Below are 27,433 nucleotides of genomic sequence, written 5' to 3' on the forward strand. Positions count from 1 at the left end.
AATTTGTGAATCGTGTTACGTTTGTGTGAATCGTGTTACGTTTGTTTGAATCGTTTTACGTTTGTTTGGATTGTGTTACAGTACTGTTGTTTAAATCTTGTTACGTTTGTTTGAATTACGAAACTAATCTAACTCCATATGTAACCCCCCCCAAAAATCTAAAGAGTGATGTCTGGAAATATTTCGGATTTTGGTCAGTTGATGGTAAACTTGTTGAGCCTACAGCTAAAGTAGTGTGTAAGCTATGTAAGCTAGAGTTAGCTTACCATTCAAAAACTAGCAACTGGAGACTACATCTCCATGTTTACCACAGCACAACTCGCTCGGAGCGTTCAATGTCGGTTCTATAATGTAAAACTTCAATTAATGTCAATAATATTTGTTTCAATCACTGAATGAAGCCTGCCATATTTGGGACAAGAATCGCAACCTTAAATTGCTTGCACAAAACTCTTGATCAGAACTCAGCATTTGTTTATTGTTGTCGTTCATTTTACACCGCCATGCGCAGAGAGCGCGACGGTGCGAGAGAGAGCGTGTGTGCGAGCGAGAGGCCAAGGTCTGCGGTCTTGGCCATTAGTTCATTTACTTATTTTTGTGTAGGTAATATGTTGTTAAATATGTTTAAACTTATATAAATTAAGTCTGCATACCTACAGTATACAAGTAGTTATGTCTCGTTGTATTAATTTGTCCTGTTATTTACGTGCCTAATGCGCAACGATAGTTAATGGAGGTAACTCCATTGACTGAAGATCAAAACGTGTGTGTATGTATACACACCTGTCCCTCACACAGGTGCCCTATATAAGGGGGTGACAGCCGTCACTCATCCTCCCAAAAGTGTTAAATACAGCCGGGTTGAATAAGTCGAGCTGGGCCTGCAACCCTATGGGGCTCCGCTCCACTCATAGAACTGGAGTTACCTCCATTAACTATTGTTCTATTTTGTGGAGTTCCGCCAAATAGGGGAGCTCTGCTCCTAATGGTTTAGGCGGGGCGAGCGAGGCCAGATATACCCCCAGCGAGACTAAATCTAAAAAGACTCAATCTCACAAGGCACCGAGGACAGACCTGCTGATGTTAAAAAAAATACACAGGGTCTGTCCTCCCGATCAGGCCGCTACTGTGACACAGAGAGCCGTCCAGGGTAGAAAAAACAGGGGAAGTTTACTTAAAAACTCATGTTGTTTCTCTCGTCTGCACAACAGCTAAGCTAGAGGGGCAACAGAATACATACAATAAAGACATCTCAACTGAGAATGTCTGCCTGTCCCACATTTGGCGATATAATCAACAAACAACTCTCATCTAGGGCCCACAAGAACCTTGCAAGTTGTCATCTCGCTACACCTGATCCACCAGCCATGACAACCTGATCCACCATCCAGGACAGAATGCGCAAAAGATGAGGAGGAAACGTCCAACAGATAATATCACACAAATGGTGAAGGCGATGACCAAGACGCTGCTTCACAAATCTCCTCTACTCCTACACCCCTGAGGATGGCCGCTGAGGCTGCCATTCCTCGGGTGGAATGAGCCCGAATGCCAGGTGGCACGGGACATCTCATAGACTCGTACGCGAGACCAATAGCCTCGCAGAGCCAGTGAGAAAGTCTCTGTTTTGAGAGTGGCAAGCCAGCCCTCGATCCGCCGTAACAGATCAGTAACTGGGGAAAATATCTGATACTTGCAGTGCATTCCAGATGGCGCACTGAAGCCTCTTGTTTATACAATGAAGGCTGAATAAGCTTTCTTTAGAGGTAGCCTGTATATTCTTATAAATACAACTAATTGAAATGATAATGTCAAAGTTCAAAAATTCAGTACTGTGTTTAATGAATAGTGACAGTTACAGATAATACAATAACTTTATAATGATTTAATACATTCTGGTAAAGATTATTTCTGTGCAATAAAGCATGCCATAATTACAGTAGACAAATAACAATTTTTCACAAAGAGGTGAGTTCATCGCTATATTGGAATATTAATCTTAATTAATCATATAAACCTGACATTGCTCATCTTAACAAGTACATTAGACATTTTGTAACACAAACCAATTATTTCTTTGCACAAAAGATGTCTGATGCGATACTTACATGAAATGATAAAATGGTTCATTCACATCCTAACAGGACAGAGCCTTCCACAAGGTCAACTGATGGAGTAGCAATGTTATGTGCTACATCAATGGTTCAAGCCACTAGGGCTGTGCACAAGTGAATGCAGTAGGCAATAGAATATTCCAGGTGTCAGTAGGACCAGAGTCCTTATACAGTACATTGTGACCTCTCTTGCCCTGCCACAAGTAAAATCAGTCATGCCAAAAGGCTCGAGACAATAATCAGAACAAAGCAATGAAAACAGTCTCCAATGTCTACAGATAATTAATGGCCGTTATAAATAGATGAACACAGTTTACCATATTTCTGTCGGTATACACAAGAATTGGATTTCTAGGCAGTGTATAGGCCAGTCTGGGCTATGAGGCACCCTTGCCTCTAAGCTTGGACAGCAGCATCTCATTCTTACGACACTCCTGTAGACAAAAACATAGCAATCGTGACTATTACTATTAATCAAACATATTTTCTTAAATTCATGACAATTGCTTAATGAATAAAAACCAGCTTATAGTCAAATTCAATCAATACAGGTCATTGACAGTAACATTTTAAGAAACAGTGTTGTTTTACCATGTAATAACAAATACAATGTGTGTGCACTCTATATCTACTCTAACTATTGTCGGTCACTTTTCTTCAACGACTATTTCCATCTATGTTGTCAATGCAATTGTCCTAACCAGTAAATCCTTAAAACCCTTGTGCTGTCTTCGGGTCATTGTGACCCACCGTCTTGGTGCAAAAGGCCCGAAGGCAGCTAATAGGGGTGTGATGATACACTCGATGATATTTAACAACATTGATGATGTTTTATGTTTAAATGTTATTTTTATTGAAATTAATTTTCGTAACAATCTTACGGAAAATGTTTATCTGTATGACGCACGCACACGCCCCGCCAGCTGCAGTAGTCACGGCCTTGTATGGTTTAGACTTTTTCTGCTGTAATCGTGGTTTGGAGAGATATGTTGAGATATATTTTGTTCCTTTTGCATTAGTTTCCATGCTTTCTGGACTACAGTTGTCGTGTGCCTGGAGAGCCTTCACTTTACACAGCTCTTGCGCCAGCCATATTATAGTCTGCAGCAATGTTTTCAGGAAGTGCCCAAGGTTATTCACACATCTAAGTAATTTGGACAAACCCCCCACAGATTGATATCTGATATAACTCACCAAAACCTTACAAGTTACATATGGAGTCTGGAGATTATGTGGGGTACTTACTGTTTACTACTTTACACATGCTGTTGCAGCTAGCTCAGGGGAGAGACTGTAAGTAATACAGCCTGAGACATACACATTAAAACAAATTGGCTTCAAGTTCTCAGTGCTCCAAACAGTTTTTTGAGACAGTGCGAGAATGTTTTACTCGTACTCGCGCATGTGCGACTTACAAATGTGGAATTTATTGGGTGTGCACAACAACAGCACACGTTAGCAACGACTCATAGATACAACAATCTGGATAAGAGAGTCTGCTTAATAAATGACTAATGCACCTTCTAGTAAGAAAGCGATATCAGCAAGCCCTCAGCATTAGTACCGCAGCTAAAAGTCTAGTAAAGTTAGGCTATTTTTTGCTATACCTAGACTACGAACATGTCTTAATACTTATTTAGCACTAGCGTTGTTGCTACTGTATCCCTGCCTGTTTCCGCTGTTGCTCAGCAAGTAGCCTATCGTGTCATGGTGTAGGAGAACTGATCGACAAGCGCATCATACATTTAAGACATTTAGCTAAGACTTGCATGTACAGTAGTTAGTCTGGAGCCCTGCTTCTGCATTTTTGATTTGCTTGTCCCTCCATTGTACTGAACTCGTACCGAACCGTGATGTCTGAACCGCGGTGTGAACCGAACCGTGACTTTAGTGTACCGTTCCACCCCTAGTTTCAAACTCAGCAAAAAACAAATATTTAATATCTAAAGTTATTAGTTTGAGCCAGGTTCGAGTACATAATGTTTTGGGGGGAAGGGGGGATAGTTTCAGGGTTCGTACAGATACTGTATAATGGAATTCCAGTACTTTCAAAGACTTTTCAAGCACTATTTTGGAGGTTTTCAAGGACTACAATCAGAGATCTCATTTATCAAACTTATACTTTATTTACTTTAAATTAATCCTTATTATAGCTACATATGTTATTCGATCAAGAGCAGCGAGTGATTTTCTCTTTCTTTTGTTCTTTGATTAACATTAATGAGACGGACAGCAGTGGGTTTATTAGACGGCTGGCTCTTTAAGACCTGACATGTTGCGGATCTGACACAAATCCAGTTCTCCTCCAGCTCTTCACCTTCATTTAAGACTTTGAAACTCATTAAAAGACTGCTTACGAGGATACTCGCCAAAATGGTCATTTTGACCATTTTCTGTTTCGTCCTCAAGTAGGCCTAATCAATACAGTACTGGCGAGCAATGGCTGAGAGGAAGCGGCTTTTCTCTCGGTGTTTGAGTCTGGTTTTTGTAGAAAGAATGCCGCTTCAGACAGCGCTTCTTCAGAACCGAATTGTTGAATTCTACTTTGGCTCTTATCGTGCTTGAAAAACACTTAAATTATTGAGAACATGATCATATGCTATAACGCAAACCAAAGAATGCCAGAAAAAACGGATGGTGCTTTAAATAAATTAGCAGGAGGGGATGGGCTGAGGCGTTAATTTTTTAGCAAAAATACTGTATTTATGTTTTTATGAACACTTCAAAATTAATTTGTAAATTCATATATATTGTTTTTAAATAATTCAAGCACTTTTAAAGTACCTCGTCATTAATATGACTGTTTTCAAGGGTTTTCCAGGACCTACATTTCAAAAAATCTAATTCAAGTACTTCAAGCACTGTAAAAACACCTTGTACAAACCCTGTAGTTTTAACTTGAGTCAATAGAATAAAATAACTGGGACAAGCCGGGTACCTAATCAGAAATGCAATTCCACCAAGATCCATTGGGGCCTTTGCCTCAAGCCGAGGAGCGAGGGGTGGGAGCTTGGATACTACTATGCATCCACGAGACAGCTTTCCACTCAATGACAAATATCTTGAACTTATAATACTGCATTCCCTAGTAGAGAGGTTTTCAACCCTGGTCCTCAGGGACCCCCTGTCCTGCATGTTTCAGATGTTTCCCTGCTCCAACACACCTGATTCAAATGAATGGTCGTTAACAGGCGTCTGCCTAACTAGATAATGACCCATTCTTTTAAATCAGGTGTGTTGGAGCAGGGAAACATCTAAATCGTGCAGGACAGGGGGTCCCTGAGGACCAGGGTTGAAGACCTCTGCCCTAGTATCTAAAGTGCAAACACAACCATAGTCACAATAAAACACTACTGTATGAACCTCTTTGAAGTCCTTCACAGTTTTGAAGTAGAGCCTCTGTTTATCGAGCAGCTCCAGGTATTCATCATTCAGCTGGTCTCTCCTCATCTTGTTCTCCTGTTTCTTCTTTTCCATCTAGGTACAGCAACACAAATACAATAGCCAGATCTAACATCAACATTGCATGCATGTAAATGTATAATTAATGAGCATTTCCTAACATGTATTTTTCCCATTCTGGATAAGCATTCATATATTACCCATTCTGGTTAAGCTCAGAAGTAAGTGTTAATTTCTAACTATAATAAGTAGGGTTGTAACAATACGCTCAGCTCATGATACAATATGTATCATAATACTGGGTGTACGATACAATACGCATCACAATATTTTGAACAACATTTTTAAATGAAACAGAAATTCAATTAACAGATTCATTTCCAAAACATTAAACATTTTCACAAATTCTTTGTTGCACATACAATTTAGTTAACTCAGTTCAAGCTATTTCTGTGAATGCTATGAATGCACGCATGACGCAGAGTAGGTCGCGTGCTGGTCGCTCAACCAATAGGATCAAACGGACGTCATATTGTAAAAATATTGCCGTAACTCTACGATAAATATTGTAACATTTTTGTATTGCGATATATTGTTCCTAAAGGCCGTAATCATAATATATATTGGGAGGGACACATCCCCCAATATTCAAATCTGGTCAAAATGTCCCCCCCCCCCCCCCCCCCAATATATTGATATAAAAATATAAATGTGCTACGCTACGACAGTTATACAAATAAAATAAAATTGTCCCCCGTGATGTTGACACCATGGCTACAGCCTTGTTGTTACACCCCTAATAATAGGCAATGTATGTCTAATTTAGCACAACTTCTCAGTTGGCTACATACTGTATGTGCTGAATGATTTTACATAAAGTTGTAGGCTGTAACATGAATAAGTCTGGCATATTTTAAACCCACTTCAGAAATATTAGGTATAAAAAGGTTCTGAAGACAATGTTAGATCATCATAGGAATTCAACATAGATGAAAGCTTTATATTTACAAAGTATTGACAAGAGCATTAATGGTTCCATACCTTAATGCGGTTTTGTTTGATTCCATCGACTATCTGTTCCATCTGTCTTAGGAACTGCTCTTTAGCCCCCGAAGATGCCATAGCCCTAAGCAAGACAGCAGACCACAGATCATACAGGAAATATACTGATTTAGCAATACCTCCTATAATCTCATTAAAGAATCTGAATGAAGATCTGGTTAATACTCACTGTTGAAAGTTGTCATAGATGGAGTTCAGCAAATTCACCTATGGGAAAATAGATAATAAAGTAGCAAAACCTTTTCCTCAAGCCTAAACCTAACAGGATGGATCTTGTCTCCTCCCCTCTCTTACCTCCTTCTCTAGGTAAACCTTCTTATCATCCAGAGTGTTGTAAAGGGTGAAGAACTGCTTGGTCTCTTTGTGTGTGGCTGAAACTGCAAAGGGGAAAACAAAATTACCAAAAACATAACCTGGCTGAGTCTTATTTGGGAGAACAGAATAAAGTTCACATATTTTGGAACATGTTATTGAACATTGATCAAATGTTTGATGAAGTTAATAAAACCCACCTTGACCATACAGCTCAATGAATCTTTTCTGATACTGAGTCAGCTCTGCCCGGCACGGCACCTCATCTATCTTCCTGTGCAGGATGGCAATCTCACGGTTCTTTCGTGCCTATGGTAGACGAGCACATCCAGTATTTAGCTATTGCCTACTTTGTATGTACAAATTAATATATCATAACTGTCATCAACAGCCTTTACCATCAGTAACCGAATCTTCTGTAGCTTTTCTCTGTCCATACTGTGCTGCTTGTCAAACAGCAAACTCCTCTCCTTAGAGAGAGATAGAGAGAGAGAACATGACAGAAGTGAGAGCTAGAGAGAGTGACTTAACATATTGGCACACGTGTGTAAACTGGACATGCGAGGACAAGTTTATGTAAGCTACCTTCTCCTCCTCTGTGTTGTCTCCAGACTCTATCTTCAAGTTTTCTATGTTCTGCTGCAGACGAACCATCTCCTCCTAGACAAACAAGAGTAAAGCTTACAGTAGCTTTAAATGTGAAGATTAAATGACCTTGTAGCTATTTTATAAGGAAAAGGGTTGTGCACTAAGCTTGGGCCGGTATCGGATTTTGACGGTATGATAACCTTGAGAAAAAATTCCACGGTTTCACAGATTGCAATTACAGCTCAAAAATATTTTTGTTGAACACAATATATGTTATGCCATTTCGCAGAAATGTAGTAGCAGGGATCTCAAGTTTTATCAAATGTTTGGCGTGAGATTACCATCATATTGTCTGGTTTTTAACTCTGTATAACTCGAGACAACTATCAACTCTGCAGAAATCTGTGCTTCTCAGCGTGAGAAATGGTTGAAATGTGTGCGTTTGAGAGACCTGTAGTAGGCAAATCTGCTCTTCCCCAGAAAGATATTTTTCTATGGCTCTGGTGTAACGTAACGGGAAATTAGCTGATGCTAGCTAGTTACCTGCCTCAGTCGGTAGCATGCCAATAGTACTGTTCAAAGTTTATTCCACCAGTTCTAAACACGCCAACTCTCTCAACTTGTTACAAATGTTCATTTAAAATGTTCAATTTCAGACACAGTTATCTTTAATTTTGCGAATAGTGATGGACAGAGCCATTGAAATAGAGTTACGACACTCTTTGATCTTGCCGACACATCATCCCGTGGTTCAAGTAGCTCACTGTAGTTCCAAAAAACCCACTGCTGTCAACCTGTTTGAATGGTTTTCGCCGGGACAGACAGCAGCACCATCTCGATTTACTGACATTTCCAGTATATTAACACATAATATCAATTGGTTACTGGTGTGTTGTATCATGTATATGTCTGATACTTTATTAACATTTATGTATTACATTAACTTATAACACTAGGCAGTAGGGATGGGCATAATTAATCGACGATCGATTATCGATCATTAAGAATTTAGTCGATGACATTATTTGTTCATCGATAAAACAAATGCGTGTTCTGTTGCGTAGTGTGAGTCTTGAAGGAATGCAATGGATTTCGCTATGTGGCAGCAATTAAACATATTACCAAATTAAGCCAATGTTTGGAAAAAAAACGCCACATGCCTAGTTACCGGCGAGTTTCCATGTATTTCAAAAGTAAACATGAAGAGGTCACGGCGAAGTGTAGCGTGAGACCATATTGACCAAAAAAATTACTTTGTTCACTGCCAACACAGCAAATCTGAGTATAAATACAACTCCTCCACGACTCAAATGATGTACCACTTGAAGAACGTCGCCTACATCCGACCCTGGTTAGTGGCGGTGCATCCTGCTCTCGGTGCTAGCACGGAGGAGCTGCGATGCACAACGAGCAGAGAAAATTACCCAACGGATCTGCCAAGTCCATCGAGATGGATATGCTGCCCTTAAGTATTGTTGAGGGCCAAGGTTTTTATGAAGCTTTGTTAATTAGCCGGAAAAAAACGAGGGTCAGTTGTGTTTGAGCACAGGCTTCTAGCTGTCGGCTCCGCTTCTAGGAGTTACAGAAATAGTTGTTTTTCTTGTAACAGCTACAGATCTCTATGCGGAAACACGCTGTGTTTTTTCTATTTTCACTGCATTTTAATATAGCCTATAAATAGTGAATTTTAATATAATTTTTTTAATGATTAATCGAAAATCGATCGTTAATTCTCCCGACGATCGATTAAGACAATTTAGTCGAATGCCCATCCCTACTAGGCAGCAATATTGGGAAGCAGAGCTAGAAATGGCTATGCTAGTTACCATACTGTAGCCTAATGAGGACAATTGTTATACTAAGGATGTAAGTGGCAGAATTGTCTGGCCTAGGTGACATTTACTGAGATGAGTGTTGATACAGGTTATACATACATTTGATCTTTCTTTCTCCCTTTCTTTCTTCCTCCATTTATCTCTCTCCCCTATCTCTCACCATCTTATTAGGGGTGATTGATTGCAAAACCGATTTTGCCTTGTCATAGTTGAAAAATGACAGTTTGGTGTGTAAAAGACACAGTGAACCTCAAAGTCCATTGAAACCTCTTTCCTATCAAAATTTCACTTTTTGAAACTGCAACTTGCAAACTCTAGCTTTTGAAACAGTGCAAGTTGTGACGTCAATGCAAGTGGTGACGTGCAGCATCAACTTTGACACGCTCCAAAATGTAAATTGACCCGCCCTCTGGTCAGACACTAGTTTAGCTGCGCGCTGCTCTGTGTACTTCCACGCGAACAACACGTTTTTAAAGTATATTGAAAATGGACCATCGTAAATCCAGTGTTCCAGGCTGTACTGGGAATGCTGACACTTTTTATAACTTCCCAAGGAACCAGACACTCGACAGGCATGGGCTGATGTTCATCTATGGGAAGATTCCTATAAAGTACGACACTAAATTATTACTTTGCTCGGACCATTTCACCAAAGACGAAGGATTTGCTAAGCCGCTGTTGCTGAAAAGAAGTGCTGTTCCGACCGTATGCTCATAACAAATGCAAGCTGTAAGTATGATTTTGTCGCTAACAGTAGCCTATTAGCAATGCTAACGTCTCCTGTATAAGTAGAATGCTAAATACGTTTCAAAACACATCTACATAGCGTACCTTACTTAGCAAATGACTGTAGTTAGACTAGCTGTAGTCGGCATTGGAAGGGAAGCTTCCAAAAAAATAGCCAGAAAACAAATAGCAGTCTTGCATATTGCTAACACCTGTCTAGATTATTTATTTGAAAGAACTGGAGAAAGGCAGGTGCAAGATACAGGATACGTTAGCATTGCTAATAACTGTTGCAGTTGTGATGAACATAAGGTCAGAACGCACCTCTTTTCAGCAACAGCTTCATAGCAAATCCTGCTTACATTGTCCAAGGTTTTCAAAACCGTCCTTGGTGAAATGGTTCGAGCAAATGTGTAATTGAGGGTCGAACTGCACAGGGATCGTCTACACTAAAGCTACGGTATACATCAACCATGCCCGTCGAGTCAATGCTAGTAAGACTCTAGCTCATCTGCTTTTTATTAACACTGATTTGCAAGGAATGCAAGAACAGCTAGATGGCGAAAACACCTAGACTGTAGTACGGTGGCCCTGAAGTGCAAAACACCCCCCCTAATGTGAGTACATCCCCCAAATGAAAACACTCCCCCCGAATACGAGTCAACTCCCCCCAAATCGGATGACTTGTTCACCTCCCCACAATACAGAAACACACTCCCCCAAAAAGAAAACAACATTAAATTAACTCAAAAACACATTACATTAACTGTGAATGGAAAGGGTAGGTACTACACTTCAGCGCTGATTGGATGCATTAGGCTAACTAACAAGAAATAAGAAATTGATTGACAGAAGTACAAAATGCAATAGCCTGGCAGAGTTACGTACACCAGGACATTTGTTTGGCTATCGAAGAATGTAGCAAATAGTAGGCTATTTATGCAAAAGTATTTTGTGTTAAATGTAAAAATCGATAGCCAAACAACTATCCTGGTCCACGTTACTCTGTCATTGTTGCATTTCGTTCTTCTGTAGTGGACTATTCGTTTTTTCTTCTGAAAAGTCCTGCTTCCTTCAACTGCGTTTTTAGCGTGCGCATAGGCTACTTATTTTAATATTGTGAAACGTTAACAGCATATCTGAGATTATTTCATAGGAATGACCCTGATTAAAATAAAGAGTAGATGACTACTCATCTATGACTCTGAATTGTTAACACAAATGTTTCCTCTTTCCTTCCAACCAAAACGATCAAGTTCATGATAATGACAGAGTTAGGTGGACTAGTTGTTTGGCTATCGATGTTTATGTTTAACACGCAATTTATGCTTTTGCATAAGTAGCCTCGATGCTACATGCTTCAATACCCAAATAAATGTCCTGGTGCACGTAACTCTGTCAGGCTATTGCATTTTGTACTTCTGTCGATCAATTTTTCATTTTTTGTTAGTTAGCATGCTGCATCCAATCAGCGCTTAAGTGTAGTACCTACCCTTTCCATTCAGAGTTAATGAAATGTGTTTGAGTTAATTTAATGTCGTTTTCCATTTCGGGGGCGTGTTTTTGTATTGGGGGGAGGTGAACAAGTCATCCGATTTCGGGGGAGTTGACTCGTATTCGGGGGGGGAGTGTTTTCATTTGAGGGATGTACTCATATTAAGGGGTGTGTTTTGCACTTCAGGGCCACCGTACTGTAGTCATGTAAACTAGTTTAGCTTGCTAACGCAAGAGCATGGGTAGAATGTGTGACGATTTAGTTTATTGGCAATGGGGCTAACGCGTTATTGGATGTTCCTGACTGTTTCATTCTAATAAATAACCTGTGTTACGTGTAAATCTACAATTCACGAAGCATGTTTGTCCAGATCTTTGTCAGGTAATTTTTCAGCAAGATACCTAGCTACAGTACCTGAAGCTGAGTTGAATCATGATTTAGTTTGGTTGATGCTAAGCTGTAAAGTTTTACCCACCTAAGTCGATCCAGTTTTCTTTGACAAAAGAAGTGGAAACAACTATCATTTCAGATGATATTTAGTCAATCTGTCAAAAACAGTGTTGTGTAGATACAATAAATGTATTTGCACGTTTTTTTATTTCAAGTCTCAGTCTCCACCTTCGTGTTTTAGTGAGTGCTGTTGTCCGTGTTGCGTTTCTGCTCTGCAGCTTCACTCGCTGAAAACCAACCAATCAGGAAAGGAAAGTTTAGGTAACTTTTCGCTAGGTACCTACAAACATGTCTCAATCTGTTAGACAAGTGGGTTCCCCATCGTTCTTTTGGAGCAGTCTCACAAGCCCTACTTACCCGTCGTCATGGAGCCGACCAGCTAAATAGTTATTTAGCACTAACGTTGCTACCTGCATATATGCAGAAATGGTTAAAATATTTTCAGGCTTCAACCAGTGCTGCTCAAGCATAAAAACAGGGTCAGGGAAAGAGTCGTTAGGCATTGAAGAAAGAGTAGGAGAGGACAGCATCCAACATAACTTTTTTTTTTCCTATTAAAGCTATGTGTAACGGTCTGTGTAACGAATGACACCCCCCCCCCCCCCCCTCCCCCGCCACAAATTGCTTTCTAATCTGTGGGAAACATCGAGATGAGCGAGCGGACCTGAAATTCCTGACGAGCGTTGAGAGACGATTGGGGACCCCTTAATCTGAAATTCATTGTTGCTAGATCTAATCAGATGTACCAGGCTAATAAGAGAAGACTACCCCCCCCCACCCCCGCCACAAATTGCTTTCTAATCTGTGGGAAACACTGAGATGAGCGAGCGGACCTGAAATTCCTGACGAGCGTTGAGAGACGATTGGGGACCCCTTAATCTGAAATTCATTGTTGCTAGATCTAATCAGATGTACCAGGCTAATAAGAGAAGACTACCTTTGTATACCAACGAACGCCATTAACTAGAACTAATTTGACAGACTATAAACCAACTGACTTCTGGTTATGATACACATGCTCTCTAGCTAGCTATAGTAGCTTACGTTAGATACTAGACCTACAGTCCAACTCTAACTGCATTTAAAATCTAACAAGCTATTATCTTACGATAAACTTTAACTAAAGTTGGCTATATAAAATACTACTGGGATCTGCAACGCTGACCCATTCATCCTCTGCCAGGAACCTCGGGGTTACCATGGATGACAAACTCACCCTCACAGCCCACAATGCTGCAGTCTCCCGGTCGTGTAGATTCACCCTCTACAACATCCGGAAGATCAGGAGATACCTGTCCGAGCATTCCACCCAGAAGCTAGTCCAAGCACTTGTCCTCTCAAAGTTGGACTACTGCAACTTGCTTCTCGCCGGTTTCCCAGCATGCGCAAACCACCCTCTCCAGAAGATCCAGAATACAGCAGCCTGCCTGATATTCAACCTACCCAGACGCTCCAATGTTAGCCCACTCTTCATCTCCCATCACGGCCCGCATCAGATTCAAGAACCTGGTACTGAGCTTCCGAGCAGTGAACAGGACTGCACCTGACTACATACAGTCTCTCGTCCAGCCTTACATCCCCACCCGCCACCTACGGTCTACTTCCGACAACCGTCTGGTGGTCCCACCTCTCAAGAGCGCCCGCTCACAACCCAAGCTCTTCTCCTGTCTGGCCCCCCCAATGGTGGAATCATCTCCCCACCTCCATCAGAGATACTGTCTCTCCACCTTCAAGAAAAGGCTAAAGACGCACTTGTTCCGGAAGTACAACGGTACTTAAAGATTTGTTGGTCCAGATGTTAGTTTATCTCTTCTGGGAACACTGACACTTACTGAGGGACTCGCTGCACTTGTTGGTTAGTTGTAACAGATTTAACTGCTTGTAGTTGCTGTGAATTATATTATTGTTGCTTGCTTCCTCCTGGTACACTCGGGCACTTTCAAGGATCATGTTGTTTAATTGAAATTAGTTGAACTACATGCTCTTCTGGTTCCACCCATTGGCACTTATTTGCTTTTTCATAATGTATGCTTCATGTTTTGGCTACCCGCAATGATTTTATGATCATTGACCTATGCAATTTTTGTAAAGCTCTCTTGTAAGTCTCTTTGGATAAAAGCGTCTGCTAAATGACTGAATGTAAATGTACTAATAACAATTAATAAGAGGTGCACTTATGTGTTGAAATATAAAAAAAATCAGTAATTTCATCAATTTAACAGCTAACTTACTTCGGAAACACTGAAATTAATGGGGTTGAACGTTGGAAATATACAATGTTTGGAACTATAGGTCGCACATGACACGCTTTACTTCCGCATTCGACTACAATGGAAGTGTCGCAACTCAGTGTTTCCCACAGATTAGAAATCTATTTGGGGGGGGGGGGGGGGGGGGGGGGGGGGTATAACGGCGTATGCATTGTTGCTAACGTGTGCTGACGTAGTGACTGTGTGTGTATGTGAGAAAGACGCGTGAGTGAGAGAGACGGAGGGAGATTAGGGAAAGGAAATGCAATTTAACGAATACGCTGCGTGTTTTTACCTAAATAATGTTTAAAAAAATGTTTTTACGAAATGCAATATGTGGTAGCCGGTGTTGATTCCAGGGATGCAAACATATGTATGGTCAAAAAGAGAGAGGTAATTGAAGCCCTTGCCCTGTGGCAAATATCCATACCTACATTGCCACCAACCCCCTGACATCCCTGGCCCACCCCTATATGCACAGAGTAAAATTACATTCTGAACATCAAAATACACCAACACTCATTTGTAATATTCAATTTCATTTTTAATTCCGAGACAAACTCTTATTAAATTATGTAGCACTTCTTCTGGTTTTACTCCTTCTTCCTATTCTTCCTGGCCACCTCTAAGGGCACTAAATGTTGATGATCCTAGCCAACTCCTTCAGCTAAGTAACAGCCTGGGAATGGCCCCTCACCACAAGATCAATGGAGGACAAGGCCTGTACATTCTTACTTTTGAGAGGTAGTTTGTTCTACTTGCCACAAGCTGTGTATGCCTTGGTCACCTTCCTAATAAAATCCATGACAGTAGGAGATTTCTTTAAGACTGCAAAGGAAGCTCGGTTTCCCCTAAAACAGGGGTACTCAATTAGAAACTCAAAAGGTCCACTCACCAAATTTCCATTCAGTCCAGGGTCCGGAACGGACCATGGTTTATTTTTCTGGCCCTTATCTCCCATTGACTCCCATTCAAAATTGACTTATGTTTACGCACAGTGCCCGTACCCCTGGCCATCTTTTTCCCATAGATCAGAGTTCTGGGTGTCCTTTTGTTCAGTGTCTATGCTTTGTGTCATAGTGACGTTTTGACGTTAGCTCTACCACTTTTGACAAGCGCAACCGTCTCATTGCAGATTAAACACATCGGTTTTGTGCTCCCCACCGGCAACACAAATGCGTACTTGTCAGTCCATTCTGTCTGAAATTTGTGATTTTCAGAATCTACTTTTTGTTGGGTTTTGTCACGCCATGATTTTTGCTGAGGAAGAAACAGGTAGGCTAGCTACCGTTAGCAAATCGATTAGCCTGCGTTGTTGCGAATGACACACACCCGCGTTACCCACAGAGGTTGCGGCTAACGTTGAGTGAGTGAGTTGTCATGGTGATTACAGTTATTATAGGTCCTGATTGGAGCTTTAGATTGGACACGGAAGATATAAAGCACATCTAGTAGGAAAAAAAATATAGGCTATAGCACAAAATCACGCACAAATGAATTGTGTCTAGGTATTGCGGTCCGGATCCGGACCGGAGTCCGTTTATTGAGTACCCACCGTAGACAGTAAAAGATACGCAGCAGGAAGAAACACTACTGGTTCACGCCTGCGCGCATAAACTACTGGGGATTTGCTTATTTCCTATTTACTTGTTGGGTGGAAGCAATCCAGAATTACTGTTGGTGGAATTATAACCAGACCCCCCCCCTTAAAAAAAAAACTCTTTGGATCTGCACGATTCACGCAAGTCACCCAAACTGACGTGAAAAAAGCGGGAGGCGCCTGTTTGCATCCCTGTGATTCTGTGGCGAACCGCCACAAATTTGTCTATGTGTGGGATACAATGCAACTCTTTATCTATGTCTCTGGTGATGGGTGTTGCTCCCGTATATGGGATATCAAACGTATTGCCTCCTCTAGCAACCACACTAAAACACGTCTTACAAGTTGCATTTCCTTCACTCGTGGCCATCTGAATGTTTTCGGTAATCAAAAATACCCATACAGCAGGGAAAAGTTCCAGGCAGGGGTGTTGTTAGACATAAAATCTACCGGGGCACAGGCCCCTATTCATATCCCTTTTTTTTTTTTTTTTTTTCAAGCTTGCAGTGCACAACGCACTACTACGCTATAGAAACGCCTTGCTTAACCCACTATACCAGGGGTTTTCAACCGCGGGTCTGCGGCCCCCTGGTGGTCTACGGGGACATTGCAGGGGGTCCGCGACACGAGCCTATGTTGATCAGTCCACCACTGATTAAAAAATATATATAAATACGCTACAAAGATTTTTCTAGATTTGTTTTAGTTTTTTTTTTATATATATATTTTATTAGTGTTCAGAATCTCACATACACATATTTCAATTTTTCAGATTCTATTTATATTAGTTGAGGTTTTTAAGTAGATATATCTAGATTTGTTTGAGGTTTTTAAATAAAAGCAACATGGAAAACCAAATGTTAAAACTTCCTTCTATCTGCACGCACGCACGCACACACACACACACGTAGGCACGCACACACACACGTAGGCAGTGGGCCGCGGATTACTTTCTAGTAAGAATGGTTGTCCCTGGGACAAAACCAGTTGAAAACCCCTGCACTATAAAACAGTTCAGGGACGCAAGTTTGAAATCAGCTTTGGCCGGGACGTCATTGGTTAATGCGAGCGTGCACATACTTTTCGCATTCATTTGAGCACAAATACAGTTTTTTTGAGCTTCATGTAATATGGTTATGTTTTTGTCAAAATAAGATGATCGGTAGGCCTATCATTTACAAACGTTCTTTTGTTTTGCCTTTTCTTAGCCTACCTCAATTCTGACCAAGTCCGACACCTTGACGTCTGTGTGCATGCTGCAGTGGCTATTTGGCAAGCTCAGAAGAGCGCACTGACGTGGAATTCTGCGTGCATTGGTTTGTGTTTTAGGTAAATTGCTTAGATTTTACAAGCGTTGATTGGGATACTGCGTTTTTTTTTCTAAATCTAAATTCATGCACTGACTAATAAAGTAAATTGTTCAAACTCAAACTTTAGATTTTACTGGGGCACAGCAGATTTATACTGGGGCACGTGCCCCAGTAAAAAGGGTCTAACAACGCCCCTGGTCCCAGGGGTGCACATCCTTCGGCTCTTCTATACACCTGGTGGTGACTGACTGCTTGCTCGCACCAACCGGAGGGATACATTCTCCGCTGCGTAAAACCTGAAGGATTCCTGCACTTTACGTTTTTGACAAGACAAAAAACAGCTCATACCACAGGTTTCACCTTGAAACCGGTAACCGGTCCATGCCTCCTGTGTATTAAGTGAAACGTGTATTGTTGGATAGTACAAATACTCACTCTACAATGTGTACGGAACTCCTGCTCTTGGTGTTTCAGATTTTCATTCATGGCAACCAAAGCTTTCAGTTTATCCAATAGCCTGGGCCAAAACGAAAACAAAAAAACAAAACATGCCACTGTGACACATTCAACTTTAACTGATGTGAGTATATGATGTTTTAAGACTTACATTAGCAACACAATATGAAAGGACGCAACACAATATGAAAGGACGCAACACTCACCCTGTGTCAGCCTGAGCCTCCATCTCCTTCAGAGCACTCAGTTCTTTCTCCAGTCTTTCTGAATGCTCTGTAGCCTATGAACACATGAGGTAAAATATGGAAAGTTCAATCGTTTGACTACAACTTATATTATGTCAATTACAGGGTGGTAGGGAAGGTAGTTCTTCTTGAACATGCTGTTGAAACACCTTACCTCCATTAGTTTGCTCTTGGCCTCTTCACATCCGGTTTTTACCTCTAAATGCTTGGCCTGCAACTAAAAAACCAGACCGCACACAAAGGAAATTCTGACTGTCAAAGAAGTACACTGTAAAATTATATCTCAAAAAGTGTAATTAAGGGGACGTTAAGGGTAACTGTATACCAATACTGTGAGTTCTTACTTCCTCCAGTTGTTTGGTCTTCTGCATGATCTGTTTGTTCAAAGAGGCCACCATGCGGCGGTGTTGTTGCAGAGGTCCAAACCACTCTGAATGGTCCTCTGCTGATAGCTCAGATTGCTAGGAACAGGTGAAAACAGTTACATTACAATAACGGGAGCCGGCCCGACAACGGGAGCCAATAGCGCCAATTGCATTTGCAGTACTCCTATTGTCATCATGCACGAAATGTAGAGGGATGTAGCTTCACTTTGCTCTCTGTTCGTTTTTTTTCTCGTGATGTTTATGTTGTTGTTGTTGGTAGTGGTGAAGAGGTCAAACGGAAAGGGCTGTATCACCGCTAGTTGTAATGAAAACAGCGCCACGTATTGTACTGTGATTCGGTTTATTCACTGCCATATATATTCGGATAATAGCAGTTGCCCCAAAAATGAGCATTATCCGAATAAAGCTAGATTCGAATTGATACCATCATGTAAACGCAGTGAGTGATAGCTTTAGATGCTCACCCTTTCAGCATACTCCAATGCTATCTGCTTAATCTCCTCAGACTGCAGACCCACTATCTGGCCCACTGCACTAGCTGTTAGCCTCCCCTGTGGAAAATCAGATTAACAACCATCTCAAATATCCTAATATATCGGTAAAACAAAAATAATATAAAAAAACTATACTGTATTTTTACCTCTTCAGCTGCCATGGCAGCCATGTTGGTCATCAAGTTTTTGATGCACAGCTATGAAGGATGAGGAAGACAGTCAGTTAAATCATGACTAATGTTCCAACAATTTATGGTAGAATTGCAGATTCTGCAATTAAGTATTAATAATGGAGTATTAATAACACAGTTATATTTTAGATTGAACTGTTGTGCAGACAAAACACGAATAATCTCCAACAGCAAAAGTGCTATGACAATATTTATACAGGTGTCTTGAGAACTCACCTCCTCTGCCGCCTGCAGATCCTCATCCTCCGACACCTCCATCATTCCTGGCGGCAAGGCCTGAGAGCCCCGAACCAATAAAGCCTTCTGCTCATTTGCCTGGAAAATAGAAGGCTCATTAACATCTTGTCTCCCAGTTCAATCCTGTTATCTAGTCTTTTTTAGAGAATATTCCACTGATTGAAGCTTGGGATATAAGTTCACTCCCAAAACTATTAATTACAAAACAAATCATTCCTTTATCCATTAGTACAAGAGTATAATAGTATAACAACACAGAGAGTGCTCTCTGAAAAATTGGCTACCAAGGTAAATTTTAAAAACAAGGCTGTGAAATCATTAAATTGTTGTTTAACAGCTTGACCTTAAAAGTCGCAATCTGCGCTAAGGTTTTAGAGCTTCCAGCAGCAGTAAGCAATACAACAGTAAGGCAAGCCTACTAGACAGTGTTAACGTCATTTTTGAGACTGTATTCAGTAAGAGGGAGAAAGATAGAGATAAAGATCATTTTTACTTCATTTCCATAATATGACACGCAACACAAATAATAAAGGAAATACTATATACCTCAGATCAAACAGATTGGACTTTATTTTAATTAACTACGGACTCTAGTGAAACCTAGCCTGATGTTGTCATACTCATAATTCTATTCAGAATATGAGTCTGATACCGCTCAGTTGGGCTGTGAGTATGGGGCGTGTTTCAACTGAACCCCGAAGAAAATGCTTCTTCGCTCAATTCGATAGACCTACAACCAATCAGAGCAACGAGGTATGTTTGTTGAAAATCAGAATCAGAATGGGCATTTGCTTTGGCAGGAAGGTGCATACAATAAATATATAGGAATCTTAAATTTAAATATGTGGTCTAACTATACTAAAACTAGCAGTAATAAGTGGAATACACTAAAATAGAATAAAAGTGGGCATAAAATAAAATATAAGTTGACAAATTACAATATAAAATACAAATATTACAGGAATTGAATGTAGTGCAAAAGTAAAAAGTTTTAAGACATGAAGTCATTAGAGTCAGTGTGAGCTCTTGGCCTTGTTGAGGAGGCCAACAGCGGAAGGGAAGAAACTGTTTGTGTGGCGTGAGGTTTTGGTCCTGATGGACCGCAGCCTTCTGCCAGAGGGGAGTGTTTGAAACAGGGAGTGACCAGGGTGGGAGGAGTCCGCCACAATCTTCTTCGCTCGTCTCAGGGTCCTCGAGGTGTGCAGGTCCTCAAGGGAAGGCAGATTGCAGCCAATCACCTTCTCTGCAGTGCGGATGATACGCTGCAGCCTGCTCTTGTCCTTGGCAGTGGCAGCAGCGTACCAGATGGTGATGGAGGAGGTGAGGATAGACTCAATGATGGCTGTGTAGAAGTGCACCATCATTGTCTTTGGCAGGTTGAATTTCTTCAGCTGCCGCAGGAAGTACATCCTCTGTTGTGCTTTCTTGGTGAGGGAACTGATGTTCAGTTCCCACTTGAGGTCCTGGGAGAGGATAGTGCCCAGGAAGCGGAAGGACTCCACAGTGTTGACTGGGGAGTCACACAGGGTGATGGGGGTGAGTGGGGCTGTCTTCTTCCTGAAGTCTTCCTTCTCCACTGTCTTGAGAGCATTGAGCTCTAGGTTGTTCTGCCTGCACCAGGTCACCAGGTTGTCCGCTTCCCACCTATAGTCGGACTCGTCTCCACCAGAGATGAGCCCAATGAGGGTGGTGTCGTCCGCAAACTTCAGGAGTTTGACGGACGGATGGAGGTGCAGCTGTTGGTGTACAGGGAGAAGAGCAGAGGGGAAAGGACGCAGCCCTGGGGAGATCCAGTGCTGATGGACCGGGAATCAGAGACTTGTGTTCCCAGCTTAACGCACTGCTTCCTGTCAGACAGTAAGTCTGTGATCCACATGCAGGTGGAATCAGGCACGTTCAGCTGGGAGAGCTTGTCCTGAAGCAGAGCGGGGATGATGGTGTTGAAGGCAGAGCTGAAGTCCACAAACAGGATCCTGGCGTAGGATGCTGGGGAGTCCAGGTGCTGTAGGTGGAGGGCCAAATTAACTGCATCGTCCACAGACCTGTTGGCTCTGTAGGCAAACTGCAGGGGGTCCAGTAGAGGGTCAGTGATGGATTTAAGGTGTGCCAGCACCAGGCGCTCAAAAGACTTCATTACCACAGAGGTCAGGGCGACGGGTCTGTAGTCATTATGTCCAGTTGGCCTGGGCTTTTTGGGCACAGGGATGATGGTGGAGGATTTGAGACAGGCTGGCACATGGCATGTCTCCAGGGAGGTGTTAAAGATGTAGGTAAACACCGGAGACAGCTGGTCAGTGCAGTTCTTGAGGGTGCCTGGAGAGACAGAGTCCGGCCCAGCTGCTTTGCGGGGGTTCTGTCTCTTGGAACAGTTTGTTCACTTCTCAAAAACTAATTCAACCCAAGCGCTATTTGGTGACGTGGTTGATTATGTTACTGTTGATCATCTGTCCATCATCATATAAAGCCCGCCCTGACCATTTGATTGGTACAAACAGTTCTTGTTTAGGTATAGTTTTTCCCCGACCGAGCAACTCCAGACAGTACTTCCCGACCAATTTTTTTTGTGGGCGGGGCTAGGTTCGGCTGGCACCCAAGCTAAGTGAAACCCCCAAAATAATTAAAAGGCTTAAGTGATCAACATTTTCTACCCCAGTAATTAACTGTCAGAGTCTGTGGTTATTGACACTAGTAATTAAAACAACCAAGCATAATGACAAAACATCTATTTAACCTGACACTACATATGTGGCATTCACCTTGTCTTCTTTTGACTGCTTGCTGAATCCATAGCGTCTGAAAAAAATAAGGATTTGTCAAATGAAATATTTTGTAATGTTCAACAGTGATGGCATTACTTGTATGCATGTCAATGTAATTGTACACTTGAAAGCGACACCCAAATTCGAGATCTGAACATAGGCAAGGATACAATACAGAGCAGCAAAACAGCAGGAAATTTGCCATGCATTTTACTAAATCATATCCAACCTTGCTTACACATTCATTTGAATACCACTTCTTGCAGAAAACTACACAACACACACACACACACACCATCCTTACAGGAGTAAACCTGACAGTCTTACACAGGGATGGAATTTATGGAAAGATATGGAGTAGCAATATTAAGGTGATTGTTAAATTAGCTGAGCAAAACAGACAGAGGGTAACTAATTGAACTCTCCAATGCAAAATAGGAACCTAGAGAATTTATGCAAAATATAAACAGATAATGCAAATTGTGGAGACGTGGAGGACAGAAAGTGTGCATACCTCCCATACTCTAACAGAGTTGAGTGAACTTTGGACTGCTCCTCCAGCAATTCTCCTGCCTCTGCTTGTCTCTTGTACTTCCTCTGGGGCTTGTACACTTCCTGGAAATCCCAGAAGAAAATTAAGTTTCTGAGTTTCTCAACAACAACAAAAAATCAGAATCTAAAATAAGATGAGCTGAAGGTTAGTTCCACAGCCAGTAGCTAGAGCCATCTCAAAAACATGCATCTTATATTTAATGGAGTTACTTACAATGACATCCAGTACAGCCTTGACAGCCTGGTTTTTCCTATGCAGGAAGTCTTCATCCTACAAAAAGGGGAGGACTGTTCATTTGATGTTCTAAAGCAGTGTTTCCCAAACTTTTTTCAGTCATGGCACCCTTAAAAAAGTTTCAACATTTTGTGTGTGTGTCCCCCCCCCCAAATGAAAAGGACTTCACTCTGCTTATCCGGAATTCTCCTGATTGAGGAACGTTTTTAACTCTTCCCTCAGTTTGTAGAGTCGTGCCAAAACCTTGCCGCGTGATAGCCATCGATGCCAGCTCTGATGTTCCTCTCCCATTTCCTCGCATTAAAATCAAAAATAGACGGCTCTGAAGTGGGCGTGCCTTGATGAAGTTAACTATATCTACTGCTCTGTCCAGTACATCAGAGTTCCTTCGGGAGCGTTTTTGCTACCAGTGCCTCCTTATGTAAAAAGCAGTGAGTGGCTTTCACATGTGGGTTTTGCGCTCTGACTCTGCTAATGAAGCCTTTCATACTCCCAGTCATGGCAGCGGCCCCATCAGTACATAAACTGTGACAGTCCTTCCAATTCAACCCCACCCTGTTCAAGATACTGTTGTCACACAATATATTTCTTCTCCCGTTGTTTTGTCAGGCATTGATTTACAGAATAAAAACATTTCTCTAATGCTGTCACCATCTAGGAATCGAACATTTGCCAGGAGCTGAGCGTGCGTGCCCACTAATGTCAGTCGACTCATCCAGCTACAAAGAAAAATTGTTGAAGGCAGGGACGGACTGGGAGTAACGCCACCGAGTGATGGTCCACTCGGTACTACGGTGTCGATACTGTCCCGACACATTCAACACTCACTGCATCGGATCAACGTTTCGAGCAGGGTTTTAAAAACACTTTCGGTCTCGTGTCAAAGTGTTTGTGACGTGATCTTAAACGAAACCTGTCTCGTCCTTGCCAAAGAGACTGACATGTCGGGGTATAAAATGAGGCGGCAAAGCCAAAGGTTTTGAATGCGTGAGACTTTGGCTGAGAGATTCGTGAGAGTTTGGAAAAATGGAAGAAAATCGACCCATAATACCTATCCCTGTTCATCCTATGGCATATGCTTTTGAACCGATACGTAATTATGTACCCGCAGGACCGCAGTTGTCCCATATGATGCAGAATATGTGTTTTTGTCGGAAGATATAAATATAGTTAACACTGACAAGTTGAGTGGTGTACTTGTAGCTAGCTACTTGTCGTAACTGCAGACAATGCCAACAGACAGAATTGATCTGATCAAAGAGGCAGACCTGCATGACCTGGGTGTTGGTGGTCCACCAAAATGATCGTTCATCATTGAGCACAGGCTCTTTCCCATGCTGTGTGAGGAGAAATACCTTTTATGTTAACTTATCATAGGTGTAACCTATGCTCGGTCTGACCCTGTGTTGTTCTGTGCATCTGACAATAAGTTTGGAGTGCCCTACACATAGCTGGTAGCTTAAGTTTCAGTTACTCCTAGCCCCTTCAAGTTGTGTGAAACATGCTCACTGGTTGAGTTGATAACTTGTTCGCTGCTAGGTTAAACAAACTACAGTGTAGGAAACGTTACGTAACGGAGCTAGCTTTGGCTACAATCAGATGTGAATTTAGGAGCTAGAGCTAGCTAGCGTAGCTATGTCAAAAACGCCAGTGTGTGTATTAACGTTAGCGTATTTAACAGGTTTATAAATATAATCCACTTCTGTAAAGTGATCCCTGCAAACGCTGAATCCAGGGGCAACTGGCGGGCTTTGGCGCTGTATAGCTACAAGCCATTTTCATAAAACCGGTTGCCGCTTGGGTAGGACATGATAGTGAATGCCTTCTGTCTTGTAAAATTTGTTTGTACAACCAGCCAGTAAGATCCTACTTTCTACCTTGTTTTAGCTGGTTCGTTTAAGCCATTTATACCTCTGTTCTCCCTGAAAATCTATCAATGTCTATCTTGATGACTGCTAGCAGCCGGCAGTCACAATACTTAACCATTCTCGTGACGTCACAGACATGACGATTCAAAGATGGCCACGCCCAGTAGTTAAATAGTAAAGTTTAAAACGTTTTTATTAACAAATGGAACATTTTGCTCTTTTAGTTGTCAGATAAAGTTGTGATTTTATTTTAATAATTATATAAGCCGTACTTCATAAATCAGTTCAGTTCCATTTTAAGAACACAATGTGGAATTAGCTGTAAGACTATAAGTCTTCACTAGGGTGAATTATGCCATACTCGTAGCTGCCAGCAGATGTCGAGCAGAAGTAAAGGTTGAGCGTTTCAAAGGCCCCGACTCCAATGTTTCAATTGTCTCGGTGTTTCGAAAAGCCTCGATTTGCCCATCACTAACGCCACCACAGCTGCCCTGCCAATGCATCCACATTCTGTGTTTGATGTTATGCAACTTAGGGAGTTTGACAGTTCATGCGAGTGCTTATGTCGCGCGAGTTAACATTCTTGGCCTTAATTTGAGCGCAAAATAGTTTTTTAAGCTTAAATAAACATAGCCGTTTTTCAATTGGTAAAACTTTGTCTAGTGAAGATTATTTGAATTCTCCCGGTGATCCCGATGGCCAGTCCGCTACTGGTTGAAGGACTTTTACACGGCACCCCTGTTCTCATCAGACGGCACCCTGGTTGGGAAACACTGTTCTAAAGCTATAAAACTTTTGATGAAGTTTTGTTAGAAAAATACAAATTAAAAAACTATCTACCTCAGGAAACTTGTGGGTCTTCTGAAACTGACAGATGGAGTAGGCTCGCACATAGTCTCCCATTTCCTCTCTGGTCTCTATAGCCATCTTCACAAGCCACTGATAAAAACAAGACAATGGATCACAAATCTGCAACATATACATTACTTTTCACTGCAGTGTGTGTGTGAGGAGCATGTAAAATAACTGCTGCATACTTTTAGCAATACACACCTGTATTACTGGAAATATGTGGATGAAATCCAGTCCCTGAATCTGGTGGGGCTCAAGACGATGGGGGCATTTCATTTTGGGCAGAACAGACACTATTTTTTCTGTGAGTGCTCTGTACAAACATAAACACCATTTTGGGAGATATAACAATATAGTTATGATGTTCAAGTGGTTGTGCATATTAATTTCCCATACATACAGTTAGTTATAATAAAATATAAATATATTATACCACAGAAATGGTAACCCAGCTAACCCTGAATTGCATGGAATGCTCAACCAACAAGGAGCACATTCAATTTGGGGATATTCTGTCATGGGGACTTGCTACATTTTAGAGAAATTAGATAGATATCACAGATAATTGTACAGTAGTCTGCTTCAACTTACATTTTCTGGCCAATGGTTGAATTCTCTTGGAACAGCAGGTCCACATCAATGTCGAAATTACATGTTGTAATACACCAGGTCATCCCCCCAACCACCTAAAGACGAATATTGATTTTGCCCTTTGAAATTATCCAGTTTCTAGCGTGAGGCAAAAGTTGTGAATTTTAAGGCAAGATCCCTAAGTACCTTATCGAAAGGGGACAATCCTTTGATTCGGGCTCGAAAGTATCCAGCAGCCAGCAGAAGCTCCAGGATTTCTGTAAGCTTCAAAATCTGTTCCTCGTCGTCCCTTGTCTCAACCTGCAAGCAACCGTTTTGTTGAGAGGTTACAGTTAGCTAATTATTTAATAGCCGGACCCAGGCAAAATTTTAGGCAAAATCACCCTTTGGCTTTGCAACTTTAGCTAACAACGCTAGCCAGCTACTCGTACTACGTAGCACTACCTGTCTACTAGTTAACCGGCCAATAAGGCTGCTTCCTGTTGCTAACTAGCTAGCTACCAGCACATTTTAGACGCCCAGTCAGTTTACCTCGAAAATACTGTGTTTTTACCATAGCAGAAACAGCAAGAAACAACATTTCACAGCGTGTCAACAATGTTACCGGAATAAGGTGGCCTTCTTGGTCATATTGAGCTCCTATTTTTGAACCTGTTCTTGCTCTTTGGAAAACCGATGTGGCCGCCATAACTGCATGCCATGTGATTGGAAGCATATGGCAGTGATGTCAGACTAAAGCAAGGTTTTAGCAGAGAATGTCTAATAAAGAGAGAACTCCCACTCTCGGGAAACTTCCGGGTTCTGAACTGGTTGCAGTTCCACTCAAGTTCCATATGAGGGCGCTAACGGTCGAGTGCAGAATGAATGGAGGTCTATGGAGCTATACCCCTCAAAATCCACTTTTCTCAGGATATAATTTTTTGTCTAGTAATTTGAATTCTGAAATCGAAAGGGGAGGCAAAAAAAACTGTTCTAAAAAGCCTTTGAAAATGGCATTGACGTCATTCACATCGTACGACCAGAGCTACTGCTTGACGCCAAGCTCTGGTTACTTCCACTTTACTCTCGAGGCATTGACAACACAGCTGACAGGTTAGGCTCTACCTGTTAATACACATGCTAGAATGAGTTTTGGCTTGCTAATGTTGTTGCTAATGTTGCTAATGCTCTGACATTCTGGTTCTGCGTCGGATGCCATAAAGCGGGATCTCTGGTCGTAGTCAGTCCTTCACTAACCAATCAACATTCGTTAGCAGAATGCTAGTGTGTTATGGGCAACAACGACTTACCCCGTAAGAAATCGAAAGGACATAAGTACTCGTTCATTCAACTTTTGACCTGTAATCCATGTTGAACATGCAAAAACTATAATCAAATCTGAGATTTATCAACGACAATCAGGCGAAAAAGACAAATTTAGCCGT

General features: G+C 41.6%; 2 protein-coding genes across 2 annotated transcripts in view; one reads left to right on the forward strand and one right to left on the reverse strand.

The window, feature by feature from the left end:
• The window catches only part of si:ch211-218d20.15, a 57,439-nt gene that overhangs the window by 11,579 nt on the left and 18,427 nt on the right, over window positions 1-27,433 (forward strand). The gene's annotated exons all lie outside the window — the stretch shown is intronic.
• On the reverse strand, window positions 1,818-26,726 carry ccdc93 (coiled-coil domain containing 93). Its single transcript, XM_047046339.1, has 23 exons — window positions 26,614-26,726; window positions 26,196-26,309; window positions 26,010-26,104; window positions 25,620-25,731; window positions 25,407-25,505; window positions 22,678-22,734; window positions 22,426-22,526; window positions 21,909-21,945; window positions 19,132-19,230; window positions 18,871-18,921; window positions 18,695-18,781; window positions 18,189-18,305; window positions 17,999-18,061; window positions 17,806-17,879; window positions 17,579-17,660; window positions 7,476-7,550; window positions 7,289-7,360; window positions 7,091-7,199; window positions 6,873-6,955; window positions 6,748-6,785; window positions 6,558-6,642; window positions 5,478-5,591; window positions 1,818-2,548 (listed from the first exon to the last, which is right to left on the reverse strand). The coding sequence occupies exons 1-23, from the start codon at window positions 26,722-26,724 to the stop codon at window positions 2,492-2,494; spliced, it is 1,932 nt and encodes a 643-aa protein (XP_046902295.1). The 5' UTR covers window positions 26,725-26,726; the 3' UTR covers window positions 1,818-2,491.

Source organism: Hypomesus transpacificus, chromosome 23 (assembly GCF_021917145.1).
Source record: "Hypomesus transpacificus isolate Combined female chromosome 23, fHypTra1, whole genome shotgun sequence".
NCBI classification, from domain to species: Eukaryota; Metazoa; Chordata; class Actinopteri; order Osmeriformes; family Osmeridae; genus Hypomesus; species Hypomesus transpacificus.